The sequence below is a fragment of the Apteryx rowi genome, unplaced genomic scaffold (genome assembly GCF_003343035.1).
Source record: "Apteryx rowi isolate R43461 unplaced genomic scaffold, aptRow1 scaffold_763, whole genome shotgun sequence".
In the NCBI taxonomy this organism is placed as follows: domain Eukaryota; kingdom Metazoa; phylum Chordata; class Aves; order Apterygiformes; family Apterygidae; genus Apteryx; species Apteryx rowi.
This window is the reverse complement of record NW_020451053.1, coordinates 337,797-362,555: the sequence shown is the minus strand read 5'-3', so window position 1 is coordinate 362,555 and position 24,759 is coordinate 337,797. Positions and strand designations below refer to the sequence as shown.

Sequence of the window (24,759 nt, the reverse complement as noted above, 5' to 3'; positions counted from 1 at the left end):
AAAAAAAAAAAAAAAAAAAAAAAAAAAAAGATTTGTGGTGACATCTGTGCATACGCTGTGGATTCAAATACACTTATTTTGGCTCTGTGTGAGCATCTCGAAACCGGAAATACAGTGATAATACAGTGATAATGGTATAAAGATAATAAAATGGACTCCTAAACAGTTTATTGATACTTTTGATGGGTAGGACTAACTAGTACAGACACAGCAGTTTGTGAGTGTAGTCATATTACTTGGACCTGTACTTATATCTCTGTACAGTACTGTGGGTATTCCTGAGTTCCACATAAATCAGGGTCATCTTTATTTCTAGTCTGCGTAATCTTTGTCAATATTCAGTTAATACAGCAAACCCCATCAAGTTGCCTTCCCCAGGATATTGTGCAAGATTTCTTATCTTCATATTCTCCCTTTTTTCCCAGGAGGAAAAGGGCTGCTCACTTTTTATTTACAAATGCTGTTAAAAGTCTGAAGCTCTTTAAATGCAACTACATAGGGTTTTTCATTTCACTTACATTAGGTAAAAAACATTAAGTTTATTTGACCAATGCTGTGTAGTGTAAGCTTATCCTGTACGTGCACAGCCAGGTATTTGTGCCATCATACCATCTCAGTTGTATGATGGTGTTGAGAGGTGTCCAAAACTGTAGGTTGATTTAGGAGACTTAAGAATCCATAGGGCTCCAGTACTGAAGTATTCAGAACCTCTTAGATCACCTAAGGACCTGGTAGATTCATCTGGGGGCAGATGATTCTTTAGCCAAATATGCACGTTAAGATAAAAGTGAGAAAAGACGGTAGCACAAAAGTAAATTTGAGTAAGAATGGGTTACGTCATGGAGGTCAATGTATTTAAAAGGAGGATCCAAGGTAGATACCTATGTGTTTGTATGAACTGGCATGACGCATTTTGGGAAGAGGAAGAAGATATGGTAATCCTATAATTACAGGTATGTCTATATTAGTATTTTAACTGAGTTGGAAATGTGTTTTGAAGTGAATTTTCTAATTGTCCTGCTTACCATGCTTTATTTGCCTTGCTGAGTAGTCTGGGAGCACACAAACACGTTTCCTTTTGGAGAAACAGAACGAGGAGATATGCTTCAGGAGCACACTTTGTGCTGCAGTAACTAAAGTGGGTTCAGTCAGACCAGAGCTACTCTGAAATAAAACCCCTGAAATGCATACAGTATGAATGTTGCTTCCTTAGCACCAATTGTATTTCTGCTCCTACTGTAACCCACTACTTGCTGATGGAGATGTAGCCACTGAGAAGTACAGGCTTACAATAGTAGGAAAAGAAATTGAGACTGGAGAAGTCAGTTAAAACTGGTGAGATCATGTATAGAGTCAGAGAAGTTTAGGAGATGCTAAAAACTGATAGAACAAGAAAAAGCAATAAGGATCGTGTGACCAAAACAGACACAGTATTGTAAATACCCCCAGATGGCAGTGGAAAGTTAATCTTGATGTAGTGTTCTGTGTAAGCAGACCTTCAAAAAATATTAACATGACTTTCATTTTATTTTGGCAGGTACTTTCATTTACACACCCTATCTCTTTTCATTCGGCTGAAACTTTTGAATCTCTTCTGGCTTGCTTGAAAATGGATGATGAAAAAGTGGCGGAAGCTGCTTTGCAAATTTTCAAAAACACAGGAAGCAAAATCGAAGAAGATTTTCCTCATATAAGATCGTAAGTATATATCTTATTCTGTTTGACTAGTGTTGTTTATTATATGGGATTCTAGAAGCTTTCATTTTTCCTTTTGCATGCTACATTATTATCCTGCCTTCTTTTGAGAAAAAGTATTACCTCAGATAAAACAGAAAAGAGTTTGAATGATTTTAAAATGCACTGATTTTTGAAGGATAGAAGTGCAATAAATATATCCAAAAAAGTAATAACTGACATGTTGCTGATACCTCTCTAATTTTGTATCATTGCCATTCAGAATTACTTATGCTTTTTTTCTCTAAATTAAGTATATAGCAGTGTAAAAATATTCTTTGCAATTTAATATTCAGAGTGAGGATGTATAGACAAAAATATTTCCCCAAAATTATTTTAGTAGCTTGTGCAGATAATGTTTGTTTTGCCCTATGATACTTCTGTAGACAAAATCCAGTTATTTTACTTCCAAGCCATATAAATAACCTGTTTTCCTTTCTTTAAAGAAGTTGCCCAAACCAGGAGAATTAGCGTGTTTGAAGAGGTGTTGTGTTCTGTGTGTGTGTGCGTACATATATGCATATGTATATTTACATTTCTGCTGGTTTAACATTTTGAAAGGTTTACAGTTTTTGAAAAGATTCTTTGTTTTTTAGTGCTTTGCTTCCAGTGTTGCATCATAAAGCTAAAAAAGGACCCCCTCGTCAAGCCAAGTATGCCATTCACTGCATCCATGCAATATTTTCCAGCAAAGAAACACAGTTTGCACAGATATTTGAGGTAAGATGAAAATACTTAAGTTACTTTTTATTAATGTTTATATTGCATACATAAACTAAGGAGCATAGAGGCGATTCATATTGTAAGTTTGTTGTATCAAATTTAGAGGAGACATTTTTTCCTTCTCCCTTTGTTCCCAAACAGTTTGGCGTCAAAAATGGTAGTAAGGGGGGGTGTTTTTAATGTCCCATAGTCCATCTTCCTTAGGTTTACTTTAGCCTACTAAAAAAACAAATAATAAAAACAAATAAACAGAAGTGTTGGACTGTCTGCTGGAATGAGGAACTATTCTTGGAAACAGGAACCAAACACCACCTGTCACCCACATTGCGACTGGCACAAAATGCTTAAATGGTTACAGAAATTATGGAAAACTAAGTTATGGTAGAAACTATTTGCACAGATTTTATAGTTATAACTGCAAATGTCCTTTTTAATTAGCGCCCATCCGCCTTTTATCTTGAAGGATGAAACATAGTTCATTACTGAAATTGCTATCTTGAGATGTAGTATGCCCACTTCTTCAACAAGAAAATATCCTTTTAATACATTGTTTCCCAAATGGTCCTGCTTGAACTACCACTTTTTTAACTCTTCTTCCCAAATGTGATTAGCATTTTCTGTCTTTCTTCTTGACTTGTTGTGTGGTTCCTGGGAAGCCTGTTGTAGGGCTGATGAATGTGTTTTTAAATCTAAACAATTAATAGTTCTTTCAAGATCCATTTCTGAATGGAAATAGGTGGGTTAAATGGACAGTTAATACAATTGTTAGAATGAGCAACTTGGTACAGAATTTTTTTTTTTTTCTTTTAATAAGACATAGATTTTATCAGTAATATCTGAATTTGTTACCTTTTATTCTAGCCACTGCATAAGAGTCTGGATCCAAGCAATTTTGAGCATCTCATTACACCATTGGTTACTATTGGCCATATAGCCATGCTAGCACCTGATCAATTTGCTGCCCCTTTGAAATCTTTGGTTGCCACTTTTATTGTTAAAGATTTGCTAATGAATGACAGGGTAAGTATTTTTTAAATCTTGTTTTAAGGTTCCCCTTTTCCTGCTGTAGAATAATCAGCAAGTAAAGTACCTGTTTAAAAAAAAAACAAAACAAAAAAAGCCCTTTGACTTGCTGCTTTTATCCTTTGTGTATATTTGTCTTTGGTTTTCTGCATGTATTATTTGACCTGACTGAAAGCCCACAGTACAGAAAAGGTGGTAGTACTAATTTTGTAGTCATTACAAAAATGACAAGTTAATTATCACCTGTGTCCTGCCCTTTGTTAAAATGGGAAATTTTGTTGTTGGCTTCACTCACTTTGTCTCTTGTCTTAAACAAGCAAGTTATGATTTTTAGGAAGTATTTTGAAACTAAAACATTTGAAACTAAAACACGCTGTTTAAATGCAAGACTGTGATTCTTAATTTGTTTGATAATTCTGTATTGATAGTGATTATAAAGTTAAAAAATACTTACATATTGCCAACTACATTTAGGGAGGTAATTAACTGTCTAAAATTATGCACTTGAGGTCCCAATCTACTGGAGATTGAAAATGAACATTATTTTCAGAGCAACAGCTATTATGTATCTTGCACTCTAAAGCCACAGTTTTCAGGAAATAATTTAAAAAAAAAACAAACCAAACTTGTTACTACTATTAAATTTGCTGATATTTGAATAGTGAGGTAAGAATATTACCTCACTTCTGTGCTGGTCACTTCTGTAAAGTACAAAAGGCATAAAAATAACCAGTAAGTGCTTCTGTATTGTTTATAGAAGCAAACAAGACAGAGGAGATTACAGCAGGTTTCAGTGAAGTAACAATAATATAACAAAATGTAAAATTTGGTTTAGCTTCCAGGGAAAAAGACAACAAAACTTTGGGTTCCAGATGAAGAAGTTTCTCCCGAAACACTTGTTAAAGTAAGTAGCACTTAATATGTCTTTCTATGATTGTGTGTAATAGTTAAATGTCAAGATTCCTAAAACTGTCAGCTGCTTTTCTCTATTTCCTTGTCAGCTTCTAAAAGTTAAAAAGAAACTGTTTTTGAATTAAGGACTCTATTAGAATAGAGAGGTTGGATTGCCAAGAGAGAAGATTTTGTAAATAAATTTGCATATATACCTTACTGAATTCTTATTATGGTCCTATGTTTGGTGAGCAAAAGTTAAATATGCCAGATATCATCACACTTAATTACTTCTGCTTAACTTAAATACCATAGAGACTTGTTTAAACTTTATACTTTTCATTGGAATTCTGAAGACATTCCAAAAACTTATAGTGGTGTCTTGGAATAAGGAAAAAGCTGCTTTTGCATTTGTCAGTTTTCACAGAGAGTAAATATGTTACATTGTACACAGAGAAGAGCAATGTATATTAGAGAAAAACTTAGAGAAAAAATTTTTTTAAGCTTTGAAATGTTTCCTACAATTTTTGCTTAAAAGTCACCTCAAGCTTGTTCTTGGTTTGGATTAAGTTTATTGGCATTTCTAAGCTCGGTAATGTATTCTTCCACTTTTTTTTTTTTTCCCCCCTCTCAGTCAGAAATAGACTTATTCTGTGGAAAATACATCCTATGTCTGTTGTTTTGTTTTGTTTTTTAAATTCTCTTTAGAAGGTAGATTCTATGTCCACTTTCTGCAGAGGTAGATTATGCTTCCACATTTTCTTCCATAATTAGAAAGATGCACATCTTTGTAGCATGCTGTTTCAAAGTTAATTATAGCAGCTGTTTCTATTTCATGCATTTTGAGTAAAGTTGCTCTGATAGTTTTAAGTTCTATACCTTCTCTCACAGGTTTGTTAAACTCTTTGTAGCGTAATGGTGCCTTGTCTGCCAATTTAGTAAGCACTTTGATTTCCAGCTTGGTACAGAACTCGTTATTGGAAACATTCGGCTATGGTTGGAATTGGTTTGTTATCTCTCTGCTTATCTGACTACAGCAAGGGTATTCTTCCTATTTGCGCAATAGTTGCGCAGTCTAGAGAAATAAGCTGTACAGTTTACTGTACATTTTAAATGATTTTGAAAAACTGTGTAATCTCTGTGAAACGTGTTTTTGTGTTGAAGAGAAACCTCTGCTAGCTGCTGTTGTAATGATGATTAAGTAGGGAGACATTGTTTCTAGGACTGTTTTCCAGGACTGCTGCATGGGATGGTTGGTCCTTATACCTTTACAAGGGAGACATGATGATAACCCTAGGTCAGAGAAAAGGGCTACAATTATTCTGCAGCTATTTTTTATCACTTTTCATTTTTTTAATCACTTATCATTTTTATGTTAATTTTTGTGTTTTTTACAAAATCAATACTTGCACACTGCTGAATGTTTATGTAAAGCTAGGATTTGAACCCAGTTTTCTCATATGCCAAGTCAGAGACTTATTGTGCTAAACTCACCATTTTAGAAAGAAATTATCACATCCTATCATTTTTGCTTGCACTTAAAATACACCTAATTTGTGTTGTGCTCCTATATCTAGTACAAGGGAATCATTTATGGCCTTTTGGATGGTTGTGTCCATTGTAGTATTTTGACTTTCCTGATGGTTTTTGTGTTGTATAGAATCTAAACCTTCATTTTTAATCTTAGAGGAGGATTCTAGGCTCATGGGGCATAAATTGAAACAAGGGAGGTTCAGACTGGATATAAGGAAAAAAACTTTATCGCTGTGAGAATGGTCAGGCAGTGGAACAAGTTGCCCAGAAAGGCTGTTCAGTTTCCATCCCTGGAGTCTTTCAAGACCAAATTGTATAAAACCTGGAACAACCTGGTTTGACTTCATAGCTGACCCTGTTTGAGCAGGAGTTTGAACTGGAAACCTCCTGACACTCCTTCCAGCCTGAACTATCCTTTGATAGTTATCCTATGTGACTGCGAAGAGAAAACTTAAAACATGAGGACAATGTAAACTCATGTTATGTTTAAGTCTTCAGGTAGTGAAATGTAGTGACTGGGGAATTCTCATGTCTCATACTAATTTCATGGGAATATGTTAATTCTGAAGGGTTGCTGGAGTGTCATCATAGCATCATTAAAGCTAGCAGAGAAATAAGGAACAGCGTGGGAGCAGAACAAAATTGTGGAGGAAGTGGGCTTAGCATTTGCTGCATGCAAGAAAGACTAGAATGGACCCTGACAGTAAATTGGGGTGAAGGAGGAAGAGAGAAGCAAAAGCTGAGAGTGATCAAGAGCTGACCAGAGATGTACTGGTGCAAGTTAGCATGTGACTGTGCCCTGGCTGAATTTGTATGCACAACAGTCCTGTATCAATGCAGTTAGACAGTTCTAGGAGTGGAGCTGACTTATGCACCATTTACTTGACTATCAAATAGAGCTAGCCTGTTTCTCTCTCCCCAACAAATGGGAAGCAGTAGCGATATTGGTACTGGTTGTGGCAATAAGAAATTGAACTGATAAAACTGTCGAAAGAGCAATTATTATTATAAGCCAGATCATCTTGTTGGAACTTAACAGCTATTTCAGTGGAAGATCCATTGAAGTTTAGAGCAAAAATGAGCTTCAGTTCTGTTCCACAAACTATATATGAATTTTGAGTTCTTGAGTGACTGACGTCCTGCCTCCTGCTGGTGTTACAAGTAGGATTAGTACTGTAGCCGGAGTAGCTGAGCTGCAGTGCTAAAAATAAACTTGGTTAAGGATTATAATCAAAGAATTTTAGGATCTGAAGATGACCGTTTTGATCATATAGTTGATCTCTTCCATATAAAAAATTGGAGAGCTTCAGTAATATTACAAATGTTTGATGTAAACATATTACAATTGCCTTTTCTGCTAAAGAGAAAATTCTAAGATACTGTGTACAAAAACATCTATATTAAAAGAAAGTAACTGGATTCAGCACCCAGGAGATTCCTTCCAATCCTAGCTTCTAATTTTTTTCTGTATTTATCATAGTTTTTGCAGAGCTCTTGAATTCTGTGTTTTGAATTTCATTTCTTTTCAGGGATGTCTACTTGATTCAGATGAACATTTTTATTATGCTGTAAGATGATACTCTTTCTGTTCCTTTGTCTCTGCTCTCAAATTTGAGGAAAATTATAAGACAGAAGGATTCAGATACTAAAAAGAGCTTAATCTTCAAGTTCATGCTTTGTTTTCACTAACGGAGTATGTGTGAAATTGTTCAGTGTTTCATGGTGGCTGGATCCTGTATGCTTTTAGAAGCTTGCCTCAAAATACCTAATGTTTCCTCTGGAAAAGGACAGTTATCCTAAGTAGTAGGCTTTGACTCTTTTCTTTAAACAGCCATGAAAGAAACACACTTTTCCAGGACCTGGTTATCTTTAATATAGGTTGATAAACAAACAGTCACAATGTCTATGAAATGTTTTTAATTTATATTTCTTAAATAATTTTATATCTAAATATTGCATATATTAAAAAATATATAGGGCTTGTTTAAGCACAGGAGTTATTAAAATGCAAAACAGATTTTCATATAAGTAATATTTTGTTAACAAGTATAAACTGTTTTGCCTATTCCACAGTATTTAATAGCTATAATGTCAATTAAGATAAAGTTTTCACAGGACAGAAGATGTGATTGATTAGTGGAAGAAATTGTTCAAACTGTTAACTAGAGGTTGTATGATTTTCATTTGCTTGACACTTGGTGAAAACTTGCTTTCTTTGTGAGAGTATGCCTTAGTTATCTTTCAGTAGGGTGTACAATATTGTACATGATGTTTTGCAGCTTTCACAGGCTAGTGTTCTCGGTAATAAAAACTACTTGGAAAATGCAGTATGATTAAACTAAGATATAAATTATTTTAAAAATAAGGCACATAATGTGATTTGATTCTCCCATTTCTCAATTTCTTTCAGATTCAGGCCATCAAGATGATGGTTCGATGGTTGCTAGGAATGAAGAACAACCACAGTAAATCAGGAACATCTACTCTGAGGTTGCTAACAACAATATTGCACAGTGATGGAGACTTGACAGAACAGGGGAAAATTAGGTACAAAACAGATGGTAACTTCTTGATGTCTGAGATGCTGGGGGAGAATGCACACATTTTAGTCAAAGTAGTACTTAAACTATTATGTTAGACTGCTTAACAATTTATATACATCTTATTTAATTTTGTAGGAACTAATAGCAAGCTTGGCTGAATTTCTACATGAAAGTTTGAGTGTTAGTTTTTTTTTTTTTTTAATTAACTTTGTAACTATGATATAGCAGTATTTTAATGTTTTTATCTTTGCTTTATCCCCTTCTTTGAAGGGCTATTACTCATATTGCAAGAATAAACTGAGTCACTTCCTCTTTCCCATTGTAAATTGGTTTTAAGTTTTTGTGCAGCTTGCCCTTGCCGATGGACAAACTGTTGCATGTGCCAAAGGCTGATAGGAAGGTTTTCTAATAAATAACAGCATATTGCGGGAAAACAGGTGGGAATACCTGGTACTTAAGAAAAGGCACTTCTGCTTGAAGGGCAGCCTCTCTTCCCTTGAGGACACTAAAAGGGAAAGAAGAAGGAAATGTATAAAGAGCATTAACTCCTAATATATAAATTCCTTTTAGGTGGTTGTTAGACAACTTACTGTTTTTCATGTTAACTTTTTAATCCTCTGCTGTAGCAGAAGTGACAAGTTGTCAGCCATTACTGTTTGCCAAACATATTGAAAATTGTGTCTGTGGAAGCTTTTTCAATATGGCGTAGCTGGATTGTGTCAGTAAGTGTAAAAAAATGACAGTAGATCTAGTTTTTCAGCATACCTGCTGGGACCACTTTGTTGGAAGCTGGCTTATCCAGTCAGCAGTGAACATTGTCAGTTCCTTAGTCCCTGCACGTTATCACACTTGGAGTGATGATGCCATACAGTGCACCTTTTTGAAATACAGGTTTTACCCACTTTTTTTGTACTCAAAACTATAAATAATGATAGAAACTATATATCGTAATGTGATCAGCTCTCTGTTATTCAAGCTAATGATGGTGCTGGGATGCTTAGTGCAGGGAGACAGCTGCAGTGACATGTGAGCTGCTCTGTGTTAGAGGCAGTTTGGGTCAAGCTGGAGTAATTTATTACAGTTCTCTTCAGGCTTTACTACTTTTTAAGGATACCTGAATCTGCTGGACAGGAGGACCCAGGGGATTCCTTGTCTCCTGGTCTGATGGAGATGAGGCTGCTCCTTATTCCAGTTTCCAGGTCTAGCCAATAGCAAGGCTGGGTGCAATTTCCAAATGGGGGAAGGGGAGTGCACACACAGCCAGCCACAAAGAGGTAAATGTAAGCAGGAGGACAGTCTCTTCATAGGTACCCACATAAAGCAGTGCAAGTAGTGCCATCCTAAGGACTGATGCTCAAGGAAAGTCCCCCTTCACTGGTCTTTCCTGTATTTGGCTTTGTCTTATTCGCCAGCTAGTCCAGGTTGAAGTTTGCTAGTGGAGCTGTCTCTCTCGCACCCCACCTTCCCCCCTCCTCTCTCCCACACAGAATAGAGAGTAGAGTTGCATAGAAAATGCTGAAAAATAGAGTTGAGCGTAGGACAGACTGCAGTGATCAAATGCAGGGCTTGGTCGGATGGGCCTTCTGAGCAGCAGCCCTGCTTACATGTGACAGACCCCTTTTATACCCTTGTCCTCTTCACTTCCCTCACTTTTTCCTTCTTTATCAGCCTTGATCTCTCTCTGTCCCTGCCTTTGTCCCTTCCAGTAAACATCCCATGGTAAGTCCCAACATACTCTTGTTTAATCCTGAAACTCCCCCCAGGCATCTCATAATAATTTCTGTAGTTCCCCCTTTATTTGCAAAACCTTCTAGAGATAATTTCTTCTGTTAAATTGCCTTAGTGTATTTTTTAATAGGGGCAGCAGTGGCTTAATAGTTCAGGTTTGGTCTTAGGGGTAGCTAGCTCATGCAGATAAATTAGGGTGTCTCATTTCCCCGCCTTAATTTCTGTCTTTCTGGATCCTGATCTCTGGGTTCCTCTGATCACTGTCTGGTCTTTGAGTGCCTTCTGAATAGCTGTTAGCCTGTGATACTTGCACAGGATATAGCAGGATCTATTCAGAGCTTCTCAAATGGATGTCTGCTTTTTCAAGTCTGGGAAAGCTGTAAGTTGTATGCAGTACAGATCTGCATTGTCTCCATTTGTGTGAGCTATAGTGCCTACACTAGCAAGTACTCCCAAAACCTGAAGCATTAGAGATCATGTTTCATGTGCATTAGTTCTGCATGGAGCTTGCTGGTGTCTAACTGACGCTGCCCTGACCCTTTTTCTTTACCCATTGAGAACATGATGATATCTTCTGTCTGGCAGTGCTTACTGCTAAGTGGTCCCTACTATGCAAATCTGACACTGTTCCTTCCAGGTTAGGTGGGTTTTGGAAAAATTAAAACTGTGTCTGTGCAATACAGCACCTAACCTGCTAAACTGTGCTGGATCTGATGTCATCCTGTGTAGAGTCAGTTTTTGTGTTCGTGGCTTTTATTTCTCTTTTAAACAATAATGTATAATTTGCTAAAGATAGTTCAGTTAACTGAAAGGGGTGGGTTTCAGATGTTCAGTCTCATGTGGGCTGATTATCCTGTTGTCGTGGTCTTGTTTTTCATGCCATTTGTTTTGGCATTATAAAATGCTCTAATCTTAGTGTTTCACATTGTTAGCAGTTTGTACAAAAATTTCTAGAGCAATTTCTGGAGTATTTCTCCATCAACTGTAAAAATGACTGCTTCCGTCTTCCTTTCTAAATCTACACAACTGTACTTTTCAGTGACAGTGTAAGGGAAAGGGATTTATTAAATTTCAAAGCATGATTCAAGCCCAGAATCTCAGGTAAAGACGAGGCTGCACTTGGAGAGAGAGGAAAAAAAAAACACAAACAAAACAAAACAAAAAAACCTGTACTGCTGTTCATCCTCTCACTTTGAAGTAATGACATTGTTGACTTAATTACTTGTAATTTTTAGACAATAATTGCTTTGAAATGTTAGTGCACATAGGTTAAATTTACCAGTGTCAGAAATAGTTTAATTAATCTTGAACTGGTTTAGTAAAATATATCTCAAGGGTCCTTTCCAGGTCTTTATTTTTGATTTTTATAAATCAAAACCAGTTTTATAAATTTTAAACTCAAGATGGTACTAATTTTCTATTTCTGGTTAAGTAAAACAGTTTAATCTTACATGCCTTCTTTGTAATGGGATTCAACTTTAACCTATAATAAGCATAAGAGAAGAGTATTTGACTATTGGGGGACACCAGCTGGTGCAGAAAGTTTTGATATTAGGTATAAATCTGAATTGAGATTTTTCTGAAATGCTATCTGTGTTTTCCTCAAGTTGAAGTTTACCAAGAGGAAAATGACTTAAATACTTTGGCTTTTATAGCTTTGTAGTTTTATGCTATAATCTGCTGTACCATCTGACATGCAACAGTGTCAAAGACCTTGTATTAAGGAAGAACTTCTTGTCTTGTGGAACGTGGAAGATGCTTACAAAATTGGACACTGGCATTTGCCTTCTGTGGAAAAAAAGTTAACTACTGGTTTGTGAAGTGAGAGAAGATAGCTGATTATGCACCAGACATGTTTTCAAGATGCATTTATTTAGATTATCTTTGTGCAGCCTACCACCTTAATTAAGACTAAGTGTCTTCCATTTGATAACATATTTCCCTGGGGTTGCACTTCTGTTCTCGTTTCAAATATCTGGTGTTCAGAGATGGTAGTAGCAATCTGGAAAATAAATGTCCAGGTCCCCCTTTTAGTTCTTGGGAAGCTTCTAATAACTAGTTAGGACAAAGGCATCTATGGTACTAACTTTCAAAATGATTAGAAGAGATTGAAAACTACATTTATATCGGACTGAAATTTTTATTTCAACCTTAAAAACTGCATGTTTTGGAATAAGTTAGATCAGAAAGCTTTTGACTATAACAGTTTGATCAAAATAAATCCTCAATTAAGAGTGGTATTTTTTTCTAGCATATTTCTCTTGGGGAATAAGAAGGATCTGATTGTCATCTTTAGTTGCAAGAATGACACTCACTACTGACACTGTCCTCTTCCTCCTCCCTGCGTACATGCTTGTGGATATTTCTGTGATACAAATATGACACATACTCCTTAAAGATTTAGCTAATTTATGTGAAGTCTCTTTAATTCAGTTTTCAGAATTAAACGTTACCGCTGCCAAAGCTGAGTAAGATTGAAAGTTCTTAATTTTATCCTTCCCTTCGGCTTACTCATTCTGTAATAGCAGGTCATTATTACTAAATTGTCATTGGAGTGCAAAAATTGAATTTTTATTGGCTTCACTTACCTCAGTAGATGCAATTTAAAGTAAAATTTAACATTTAAGAAGTAAAAATTACCGTGTTCGTCTTTATGCCCTGTTTGAAAGTCTGTGCACCTTTTGTCTTGTCATCTGTTTAATCATGATTTATGTGTTTTTTGAAAAGTTTTGATTTCCATGAAATACTGAGAAATATGTAAAGCCTGACTAGATAGTTTTGAGGTTTAAAAGTTTCAGCTATTTTTATCTCATGCTCTAACTGTATTTGACAGTGGCTTTTTTTCTTGTTGTTGAAATGCTTTATGTAGTTTTAATGATAATGGATTTAAGACTAAGTAGTTTCTGTTCCTAAGGATAAAGGGCAAATGATTAAGGAGTTAAACACTATTTATCCTCCCTGAATAAATGTTTGTTTATAAGTAAGAATAAACCTTGGTTCCTACTCCAACTTATTAGAGGAAAAAGCTGTATTTATGAATGAATTCTATTCAGAAGTAATGCTTTAATAACAAGGAGGCATAAAACATCTTAATACCTTTTTTTACTGTTTGAACTGAAGTAAGGCAGAAGTAATAGTTTACTGAAATGAATTTTCTAAAACCACTAAAAGTTAAACTAAGTTTATTAATGCACAAATTAAATGGTTGTCAGTTTGTAAAGGCCATGTGAAGATACTTTTGATAGTCTGATGACCTTTGTAAATATGGTAGTAGGTTATAGATGAATCCATTCATCTTTTGATATGAAAAGATGAAAATGTTTAGAGTTTTTTGGTATGTGGGAATGCAATTTGGGTGTGCAAGTCAAGTAAAACTACTTTCAACATGTTGAAAAACTTTTACTTCCCACATACTTTTTGACATCATCTTAGGAATTGTATTTCTATCATAATACTTGATTAATCTTAATATGTGTTGAGGTACAGCATGGATCTTGAGCTATCATTGCTGGAATAGGTTTGGCAACTCCGGGGACTAGCCCTGGGCGGCTACTTTGGCAGGAACCGTAGATAAAGGAATATCAGGATGCTTGACAGAAGTATCTTGCTGGTCGAATTAGGCTTCTGAAGGACCATTTGGACCGTGCTGATCCAGTGCATAATTAAAACTGAACCACATGCATGTGAAACTTCTAGGAAATTCCAAGGAGTATTTTCATTGCAAAGTTGGTGCAATGTAATGGGTTTGTGGTAATAGCCTCTGAAATGTGGTGGCCTGGAAACTACTTTTGGTTTCAAATTACTTCTGTGGTTGTTTTGAAAAGGGAAAGCAGAGTCCAGACAATTTTTCCTTCTTTTTTAAATGCCTGTTTTTCAACAATGCAAACTTAATGGGATCTAATTAAGTCAAATAATTATTTATATATATGTATATATTTAATTAACCCTCATATCTATGTCCTTATTTTTCAGTAAACCTGATATGTCTCGCTTGAGGCTGGCTGCTGGGAGTGCTATTGTGAAGCTGGCACAGGAACCTTGTTACCATGAAATCATCACCTTAGAACAGTACCAGCTGTGTGCGCTAGCCATAAATGTAAGGAAACTGGGTATGAAGTGTGGATATCAGCAAATATCTGAGTGTGTGTGTTGTTCATTCTGTATGTTGTGGATACTGCTGCTAATCTCTGATTTTATGCAAAACCCTTAGACTTGACATGAATTTATTTTTTCCCTACATAATCCTGAAACTGTCTTGTTAGAGAAAATCTGTCTATAGTTCTACCCAGTATACCAATATACCCAGTACCCCAATACCACCCAGTAGGGGAATGGTAACTTGAAGTAGTGAGGTGTTAGAATATTGAATCAAGGAATTCAATATTCTTTTAAAGTAATACCCCAGCTGCATTATGACATTATTAAAAGCTGAAACAAGATGATATAAGGTACTTCAGACTGTGGTGACATTAAAGATGTTGGCTTCTTGAAACCTTGGTAGAATGTACTTGGGACTCTGAGGTCTGCAGAGAGAGCTGCCATTCTTTAGATATTAAGAGATAGGAAGGATTTCTCAGTAGATGTAGGGAGTCATTGTCTTTGATTTCCGCCTGTGAGCCCAAGGTCATAGGGAAATAATTTTCAGAATATAAGCAGAAATGCAGAAATCTTCTATGTTCCTGTCTCGTAAACCTTGTAAATTCTTCAGAAATTAATTTCTTCCTCCTGTCCCCGCCATCACTTCCCCTCCTGTATATTCTAGTAAGCCCAAAAGGAGTAAGGAGATCATGGAGGGATTCATGTATGTGGTACTCATGCAACTGCTGGTATTTTACTGGCTTTACAAAAGTCAAGAGATCCTCTGGAAGCAATCTCTTCCAGAAGATGTCAGGACAAATGATATTCCATTCTAGACCTTAACTCCTGTCCCTGGTTTTAAAAGCTCAAACACATTTTAAGTGTCAGGATATTTGAAATTGACATTTAATATTAAAAAGTGTACAGTATAGTTCCTATATGAATATTGTTTTTTTGGTATAGGAGTGCCTTTTTAAGTTAAGTTCTTTGGAAATGGGGTATAGTTAGGTTAGAAAAATCATTCATATACTGGAATAAGACTGTCCATATTAAGCTTGTGTATCGATTTAATAAAACTTGTGTAGCTCTTGAACTTCTGTGTCCCATATGAGAAGAGCCTTTCCTCAGTTCCCACATGCTATGAAAACCAAAGGAAATGATCTGTCCATGTAATTTTTTAAGTTTTGCTCCAAGTCTAACAAAAATGCAGCAGAAATTCAGTGCTAATAATTGAAGGTCCTTGTACCCCAAGATAGGACTGATGCTCTTCAGTCTTCCTGTCTCAAAAATTAATAGTGGTATTAGCCGTATGTCAAAACTAATTTTAAAGGTTTTTACACTTCAGAACAAAACTGGAAGAGGGGAAAATAGCCACTTACTGTAATGACAAATAAGATATGTTTCTGTTCTAGAAATTATAAATATGCTAAATGTTAATCTTGCAGTTCTCTTCTATCAGAATTTTTCTTCATTCGTTTGACACTCTTCTCAGTGTATCAGGTATAAGTTCCTTGCCCTCCATCATTTGGTTGTCTCTCTTGTTTTCTTTTTCACTTTTTATTTTCCAGCTGTATCTGTCTTAGCTGTTTGTGGATATTGGTATCCACATGTATGGTCACCTTTTTTGCTACTTTTGGGTCTCAAAGCTCATCTATCCTGAATTTTTAAAAGGGAATTTTCAGAGATGAGATTTAAATGAAAAGCAGTTAATAGGATCATCAAGATTAAAAAATACTTTAATATCATGCCTTACTATAATATGACTTTTGTCATTCTTCTCCCCATTTACTGAGATTTCTTTGTCTTTTTGTGACCTTCTCATTTTATGTTTACCAAAATTTAGATTGTAAGCTCTATCAAGACAGAAAGTCTCCCTCCATTTCCCTCTGAGGTTCCCAATGGATTTTGTGTACTTATTTATATATAAATAACTTTTCTAGATCTTCTTGACATTTTCTTCAGTTTCTTTTTTCCCTGCCAGTCCACTGAGTTCAGATCCTCACGTGCAGAGTAATTATAATGGTTTCTGGAACTGTTGGCACTATTGTAACTTTTGCACTTTAAGTGGTACTGTTATTAATCTCCCAGAGACAGCCATCCATATATCCGAGTTTTTCAGATGTTTGCATATATATGTATGCTTAGAATGTTTAGCATTAGAATCTGTTTATTGAAGGCGGACACTTAATATCATTCTGAGAGTTTATTCCTTTTTAACACTATCATGTCTAGTCACAAGTCAGAATGTCCACATGGCATCAAGGCCAGCTCTGATATGCCATAATTTAATTTATAGCAAATTTTCTTAAGTGGACAGATCAGGAAACAGATTAAACAAAAGGAAAAGTTTGATTTCTTTTTAAGGTTCGTAATGGTTGCACAAGTTCTGCTATGGTTCTGTGCTGGCTGTTGTATTTTTTCTGAGACTGTTGTTTTGTAATAGTGTGTAGGTAATGTAAAATGATTAGAGTGCAGAACACACAATTAAATGTTATTGCTCACTGCTCTATTAAGGTTGCACTGGAGAACAGAGAATTCATGATGATTAAATGCATGTAGCTGTAGTCATTTCTAAAATAAGTTATGCACACATTTGGCCAAACCTGTAACCTCACCAGTAGTTACATCCTTTCATCTGCAGAACAAATTCAGATGACAGCAAAACTTCATATTGAATGAAATAGAAAATAACAAAGCATAGTGTTAAGTGCTTCAGTATTTAACAGACTTCAGGATCAGATATAAGATTTATTAAGCTTTGCTATTGAAATAGCTGTTTTAATTGTTATTTGAATAAATTTTTTAGATTGCTTAAGTTTCAAGTGTAAAAACTTTCTTAGGTTTCCTTCTATTGGCTTCCTTCAATTCAGAGAGCAAATAGGTGAAAGTGGGCTATGTGTGGGTTTTAGTTGTATGCTGTTAAAAATGTAGGACTGGACTGAGTTTGGTCCCCCTTCCCAGCAGTGAACTAGTGCACTGACCTGAATTTAAGGTTTTTCTCTAATTTAGGAGATAAAAATAAATAAAAATCCTTCCAATTTGTGCCACACAATGCCATCTGAACTGTGCCTTCCTTGGTCCTCTGAGTCAAGCTTGCTTTTTTTTTTCAGTGCAGCTACAAGGCACAGGTCTGTTCTGAGCTTTAAGAAGGCTTTGGACTTAAGTAGTGTCAATGAGCGGGAGGAGAGGGCTGTATGTTAGCCTTTTGCTGGGGGGTGGATTTGCAGTGAAGATAGGTTATATAAAGAGGCAGTGGATCTTGAGGGGGGGTGTTACAGGCCAGGTTTGTAGTCTTGGGTGGCTGCAGCTGCATCAGTCAGCTCTGGCTACGGAAAACATTTCAGGGATTCGTAATGACTCTGCAAAAGATGACTACACCTTGGAGCCTAGAGTGAAAATGGGGTTTGAATATTTTCTGGATGGGGGGAGGTAGAGGAGGTGGAGCTAGTCTTATCCAGTATACAGCATCTTTCATCCTGTTCAGGAATTTAGCAGATTCCGTGTTACCGAAGGTTAGGTTTTCTCTCTACTCTCCCTGTTGGTAATTTGATGGCTGGAACCCTCTAAATTTTTTCTGGTTTCAGTATTGTCATTTAAATAAAATAGCTGGTTATTCCTGCTAATGTTTTTCTTCATATTTAGAGATAGCCTTGACCTTTGTTTTGGCAGGTTAAATATGTCAAGCTGTACTGGTGGTCTCATTTGTGATAGGCTGTCCATTTTTGTATATTGTCTCATAACTGTTTTCCATGACTGCTTCTACTAACCTTTCTTGGCCTGTGTGACTAAATGGTGTTTGGTATATTGAATGATGTCTTGAAATATGCAGGTTACTTTTGTTCATATTATTTTACTTTGTGTACTTTGACAACTAGTGGACACGTTACTCTCCTCTGTGATCTGTCTTGGCTTCCAGGTTTCCACGTTATAATAGAAATGCTTAGTACTCTCTTAAGCACATGACCTTTATCTTACTCTGTTGAATTTTATTCAGTTTCTAGTATTAATGGTTTGAGAAAAATTTATGAAACTGCAGTGGTAAAATCAAAATAATATTCACTGGTAGCTAAATGCTGTTTCAGTGCAAATCTTTAACTTCGGTTCTGCGAAGCAAGCAGTCACATTGGAAGCAATTTTATTAACTTCATGCCTAAGTACTACGCTAAATTAGGCCTTGGGTTTTGAGTGTAAAATTTGCCTAAGGTTTCTGAGCCTTAACATTCCTCCAGACCTTCAGGGAAAATTCAACTGATTATTCAATCTAATCCTTCTGAATTAGAATAAAAAGACATTCTTAAAAGATGGGAGCCATTTCTATGGGCTGCAAGGTCTGTAACTGATTTTGGCATATTTACTCAGCCTTTTATGTTTCATTCCAGAGTCTGTGTTACTTTTCTGAAAGTTTACTGTTACAATTTGTTTTGTTTTAATAGGATGAATGTTACCAAGTGAGACAAATATTTGCTCAGAAACTTCACAAAGGCCTTTCTAGACTCCGGCTGCCACTAGAATATATGGCCATTTGTGCATTGTGTGCAAAAGATCCGGTGAAAGAGAGAAGAGCTCACGCTAGACAATGCCTTGTGAAGAACATAAATGTCAGAAGGGAGTATCTGAAGCAACATGCAGCAGTTAGCGGTAAGAAAATAGAAGTCACTTTTCAGTATAACTGCTGTTGTTCAAATGTAAATGGGAATAGACTGGGAAAATATTGGCTTTCTATTTATATATGCAGAATGGCTGTAAACTTCTGGTGAATTTCACTTAGAGGTATGTAATGAAAACTGCATGTACAGGCCAAATTTTCTTTTGAGCTTTTAACAAATCCTTTCAGTTTTGTTAGGAGTTGTGCAAATGCTGAGGCTTAGGTATATTAGAAGTAAAGCAGTTGTTCAAAGGCACTGTTAGTTATGTGTACTGTCAGAACTCAGTGATTATTTATGTTATAAGTGAACTGACAATGATTTATTTTAATTCACTATATAATAATATGCAACCTTAATGACACTATAAATGCTGCACTAAATTGACTGTCTTTGAGCTGCTGTACTGAGAAGCTTCTTATTTTGGTTAAGGACTGTATTTGTAGGTGCTTCAGGATCAGTTTATATAACTTTTTTTTTTCTTCTGTGTGACAGCAGTCTGTATCATGATATGCTTTGTGAGGTATTATGGACCAATGTTAGCTGTCTTACTTGCCCCTTTTGATTTACTCAAAACTACATACGTACAATATGACAACGCTGGTATATGGTCATATGGTTGAAGCAGACCTTTATGAAAAGCTTAAGTCATTTTGAATAAGAGTTTTTGGAAGTTATATTTCTTTGAAAGGTTACTGATGATTCTCGGCTTTGGTCTTATATGAAATGAATTTTTTTTTCTTTTTTTATCTTTTTTTTTTGTCACAGGATAGACCAGACCAATTTTGTGAATTTGATCTCACTGATGCTATCAAATAACTGATTTAATTCTGCATTTATGAAGCACAGACTATATTAGTCAAAGAGCTTCATGCCAGTCTGTGTATACCTCAGTCCCCTTTAGACTTTGATCAGGGAGTATGTACGTGGAGAAGTCCTTTTGTGTATGGTTAATTAGACTTCCCTCTCCCCCCCCCCCCCCAAAAAAAAAACCCTCCCTTTTCTCCCTACTTAATAATGTAATAATAAAAAAAAAAAAGTTCAGCAAGCGCCTTTAAGTCACCCTAAGACTATGCCTCTTGAAGGTTGAAATCATTTTTCAGTTACATAGGAAGAATGTGTAATAATTCTCATATAACTAAAAGTAATTGCTGATTTCTTAACTACATTAAAATAGATATTGCAAAGCTGCATTCAAAAATCTGTAGAAGAAATGAAGAGGAAACTAGGTGCATGTGACTTTTTTTCTTGCCGAAAGGCTCACCAAGTGACTGCTGTGGGATTCCACTGCTTTGATGTGCACTATAATCCATGAGGACTCTGGATTAGATAGAGATGTTTTAGAATTACAATGTTAACTTTATGATATTCAGACTTACCAGTTTGAGCTTTTAACAAATAAAGTCCTGAACTGTTTATATCTTACAAAATCATTATTACAGTAATATAGCTGAAGCCATTTCTTGTAAGATAATACTGTTTCAATGCCTGTCTCTCTCCTTACTGGCTGTGCCAGTACTGGCTTTATTGTGGTAGTAAAGACCATAATACATACTTTGAAAAGAATCAACAAAAATCTAGACTTGAAAATCTGCTTCTTTGGTTAATGCAGTTTGTTTGTTTGTTTTTAATCTACAACTGGTGATTTTGTGATATGCTTGTTCTTGAAAACTTGAAGAAGGTAAGGAGAGCATCTTTCAGGTATTTACTGGGATTTCAGCATTTGTTGAAAAGATGTTATGTTTCTTCATACCTTGCCTAAGGAAGCACCTTCCTAAGACTGGCACGAGGTAGTAAAATTTCTCTTTCCTCCAAACTGACCATTTTAGACTGGCAGGAATCACTCTCAGACCTCTGAGTTCTCTAGGTGCAGTTCAGAGTGGAGGCTACTCAAGATGAGACTTATTTTGATGGTGCACCAAGTACTGTTCCAGCTGGGTAGAGACTTGTCTCACATAGAAATCCTGTTTTCCAACTAAGGCTAGGCTTTTACTTCCAAGTCAGTGAATGAAAGATTATATATTGGCGTAAACTTATCTTTTAACAAGATTCTTTCCAAAATGCTTATAAATGCTTGTTGCAAGGGTTTTGGGGCACATTTTAGCTACAAGTGCTGGCAGTTCATACCTATAAAGCCATTGCACCTTTCAGGCAATGCCTTCATTATGTGTCTTTCATTATGTCTGACTTTCATTTCCATGTACCTTATTTCTTTAAGGCTTGGCTTTGGATACTAAATGTCATATTAATTATATATGGAGCCAGACTCTTTGGTTATTTAAAGGGATTTTCAATCCTATTTCAGACTAAATAGCTTGATAGAGATGAGGGAAGATTGTGTAAACAATATTTTTTGTCATGCCTGAGATTAGGTATCATTTGTATTAAGGTTTATTCTTTTTCTGTTTTGTTTGAATTTGGTTCACTTGGTTCCAGCTGGGTCTGGAAAACAATTACTATAGTTACATTAGAAAGCGTATAAAGCAGAAATTAAACACTGTTAAGTTCGTGAATTGTTGATGAGCATTCTATTGCAGTTGCAAATTTGTACAAATAACAGCAAGCTGAGTTGCCTGGGACATGTCTAAAGCAAGCCAATTTTACTAGTGTTCTGAAATCATAATGATGTACTTTGCCTTTCTTGCCACCTCTTCATTTTTTATTGTTATGTGTATAGCCAATGGCTGTAGTGCAGGACAGTACTTGAAGGAGCAAAGACTTTAAGTTAATAGTGGAATGTCAGTTGGAACGTTTAACTGCTTCACAAAGTACGTTGAACTTCAATTACTTAAATATAAGTTGAAATATAAAAAAGCTGGTTGATTTTGTTTTTTCTTTTAAATCTCATGATGGTTTCGATTCTGTGTAGTAGATGTATTATTCCTGATAGTTAACTGCATCAACTGCAATGGTTGTCTAAAGGTGTATGCTTGGAACTTGTCAGTGTTTTCTGTGGGCCTTCATTAATTTTGAATGCTTTCTATGCTTTCCATGCTGTTATGACTGAATCTAAATATTTTATATAGCCTGTGCATTCTCCCTATTTATGCAGACCTTTAAAAATAGAATAGATTGAGTTAAGACTTGACTTTTGCATGGCAATTGTTCAGTTGATCTTGTGAAATGTACAATAATCATGTTTTATTTGAGATGTGCAATGTTTGTCAAGCACATTTCATATGAATACATATACTGGAAATAAGTGTCAACATTTTAATGTGTTTAGTTTTCATATATGATTATATATAATGACTTATAGATGTCTGGACTTGTTATTTGCAACCTAATACAAGACAGATAAAAGCTTATTGAAACAAGATTTTTCAGACTTGGTCATGTATTTCAGCTCACATTCATTCTTGCTCAGAAAACTGATTAGATACTTTCAAAAGCAGAGTCAGGAATTTGCCTCATTCCTTACATGTGTAAATTCAAATGTTTATTCATAGGCATGTTTATACTATATATTTGCATTTGCCACAAGCAGTCAAGATGAGATGCTTTTACTGTAGCAATATCTGCAGAAGAGTCACATACCTTGCATATTGCCCAGGGTACAGGCATACAAACCTAGGTGTGCCATGCATCCTCCCATTCCTCTCAGGATTTAGGCTAGAAAAGGTAGTGTAGACTTTTTCCAATCAATGGCTTTTGACTTTTGCTTTACAACTTGTCTGTCTCTTGTTCTAGCAATCTTCTGGGATATAAGGTTTTTCATTCTAATTTTCTTCACCAGGCTTTGAGGTATTGAACAATTCATTCTGCATAAGGCTAGTTAGCTTAGGAATTTGTGTTTGTTCTCTAATGGAAGGTGTATTTTATGCTCATGACTCTGACAGGGCCTTTGGCAACAGTTCTCACTTTTGAATCTCCAGAGGAAAATTGGCCATCAGACTGAAGCAAGAAAGACTTTCTCCTACACGGCCTTACTTAGGACTGGTTACAACTCTCACAGGATGCTAGAAAAAGTTTTGAAAGCTTTGGATGGCATAGCTCRGTTGAACTACTCTTGTCTCAAGCAGGATTGAGCCTTTCAGACTCAGTCCGCTACTACTTTATCACTGTAGCTGTCAGGTTACCTCCCATCCCTTCTCTAAAAAGATAAGGAAGGCTGTAGGTTTGGAGAACACTGCTGCAATTTGATTGCAATGTCTTATTTTCACTTATTTTGGAAAAGGGCACTTTCTATTCTCTTGACAGCAAGTCTCTATGCTGACATGTCCAAAAAAAGAATAGTAGTTCATCCTGTAATTGTGTTGCTCCCAGACACTGCAATTAATGTGAATTTTGCAGTCTATCCTCACTTCTTCTTTCCAGAGTATTTCAGAATACAGGCTTTGAACTGAGGAAAGGATTGAGGGGAAGGGCTGTAGCTGTGTTCTTGAGGTAGCTAGAAAGTATCCAGCCCTGAGAGATACTTAAAACAAAATCTTGATTTTTGCATACATGAAACACCTCCACATCAGTGAGATCCATATCAACAGTAGCATCACAAAGCAGTGCTAGGCTCACATATATCAACACTTTAATCTATGCTGACCTTAAATTTTGCGCTATGTAGTACATTTCTTGATGTTCAGTCTTCTAATGCATCTTTCTTCTGCTTTTCAGAGAAACTGTTGTCTCTTCTACCAGAATATGTTGTTCCTTATACTATCCACCTTCTAGCTCACGACCCAGATTATGTCAAAGTCCAGGACATTGAACAGCTCAAGGACATTAAAGAGTAAGACTATTTTAAATCTGTTATTTCTGAGGGTTGCAGTGATCTGACTTTATTCTAAATGAAATTTTAATTTATTGAGTACCTTGATAAATTTTCCAGTGCACAATAATGATGATGGTAATTTTCTTAAAATATTATGAGGAAAAAATGTATATGCTTTGCTTAGTGCTCTGTGGTATCTTATAGAGGGACCTTCACCTTCTCTCATGAAGAATTTTTATTCTGCTCATCCTACTTTCATTTCTTCTTCTAGTGAATTGGTTTCCTGAAGTTAGACTACTTGAATGTCAGATTCGTAGTACTTGGAAGAACTACAGTAAACCATTTTTTAATTGTCTTTTTTTTTAAGTTTTTTTTTTTTTCATTTTTATTAATGAGGGATGCTGCATTTCTCCTTTAGGTGCCTGTGGTTCATACTGGAAATATTGATGGCTAAAAATGAAAACAACAGTCATGCATTTATCAGAAAAATGGTAGAAAATATCAAACAGACTAAAGATGCTCAAGGACCAGATGATCCAAAAATGAATGAAGTAGGTGATACTTTGGATTGGAAACTGCATTTAGGTCTGACCTAGTTCTAGAGATGAGTTGCTTTTTCTTTACACACCAACTTTAAAATGTCTTTCAGTAAAACTGTATGTGGGAGGTAATATTCTGTATGCTGTAATGATTACATTTATTGTAGTTTCTGTATCAGTTTTTCTGTGCTTCAGTGGATCTTGCATATTTGCAAGGGAGATGTAATTGTTTGTCATCCTTCTGTTTCTGTCTCAGTAACATTATCAAACACTACCTTTAAATATATGTAAACTATCATTTTTACTCCTTATATAATCCAGTGAAATGTTTTCTGCTTTGTAATATTTAAAAAAGTGCAAGATAATACAGATTAGTACAGGAAGAAAAATACATGCATCAGATGTTTCTAATTTTTCTTATATAACAAAGGTATCAAACCCTGATCCTGTTTTACATTTTTGTTTGTAACAAATTTTTGTTTGTAACTTCTTTATTCTTCCCCCACAGAGATTTGTTAGCTTTGTCTTCCAAACCATGGAGTACACCGTTTTTGAGTGTAGAAAGAACATGCAAGCTCTCTCTCTAAGTGCTGGGTGTACAATTGTTTCTGTCTTTT

General features: G+C 35.7%; 1 protein-coding gene across 1 annotated transcript in view; it reads left to right on the top strand.

Moving 5' to 3' along the window:
* Positions 1 to 24,759, top strand: part of PDS5B (PDS5 cohesin associated factor B) — a gene marked incomplete at its 5' end in the record, with an annotated part of 52,557 nt that overhangs the window by 11,314 nt on the left and 16,484 nt on the right. The window contains 9 exons of the mRNA XM_026088323.1: positions 1,538 to 1,698; positions 2,331 to 2,454; positions 3,319 to 3,477; positions 4,316 to 4,384; positions 8,315 to 8,451; positions 14,148 to 14,271; positions 18,686 to 18,890; positions 23,507 to 23,621; positions 24,022 to 24,154. Of these exons, the coding sequence (XP_025944108.1) occupies positions 1,538 to 1,698; positions 2,331 to 2,454; positions 3,319 to 3,477; positions 4,316 to 4,384; positions 8,315 to 8,451; positions 14,148 to 14,271; positions 18,686 to 18,890; positions 23,507 to 23,621; positions 24,022 to 24,154 (1,227 nt within the window). The remainder of the gene's footprint in view (positions 1 to 1,537; positions 1,699 to 2,330; positions 2,455 to 3,318; positions 3,478 to 4,315; positions 4,385 to 8,314; positions 8,452 to 14,147; positions 14,272 to 18,685; positions 18,891 to 23,506; positions 23,622 to 24,021; positions 24,155 to 24,759) is intronic.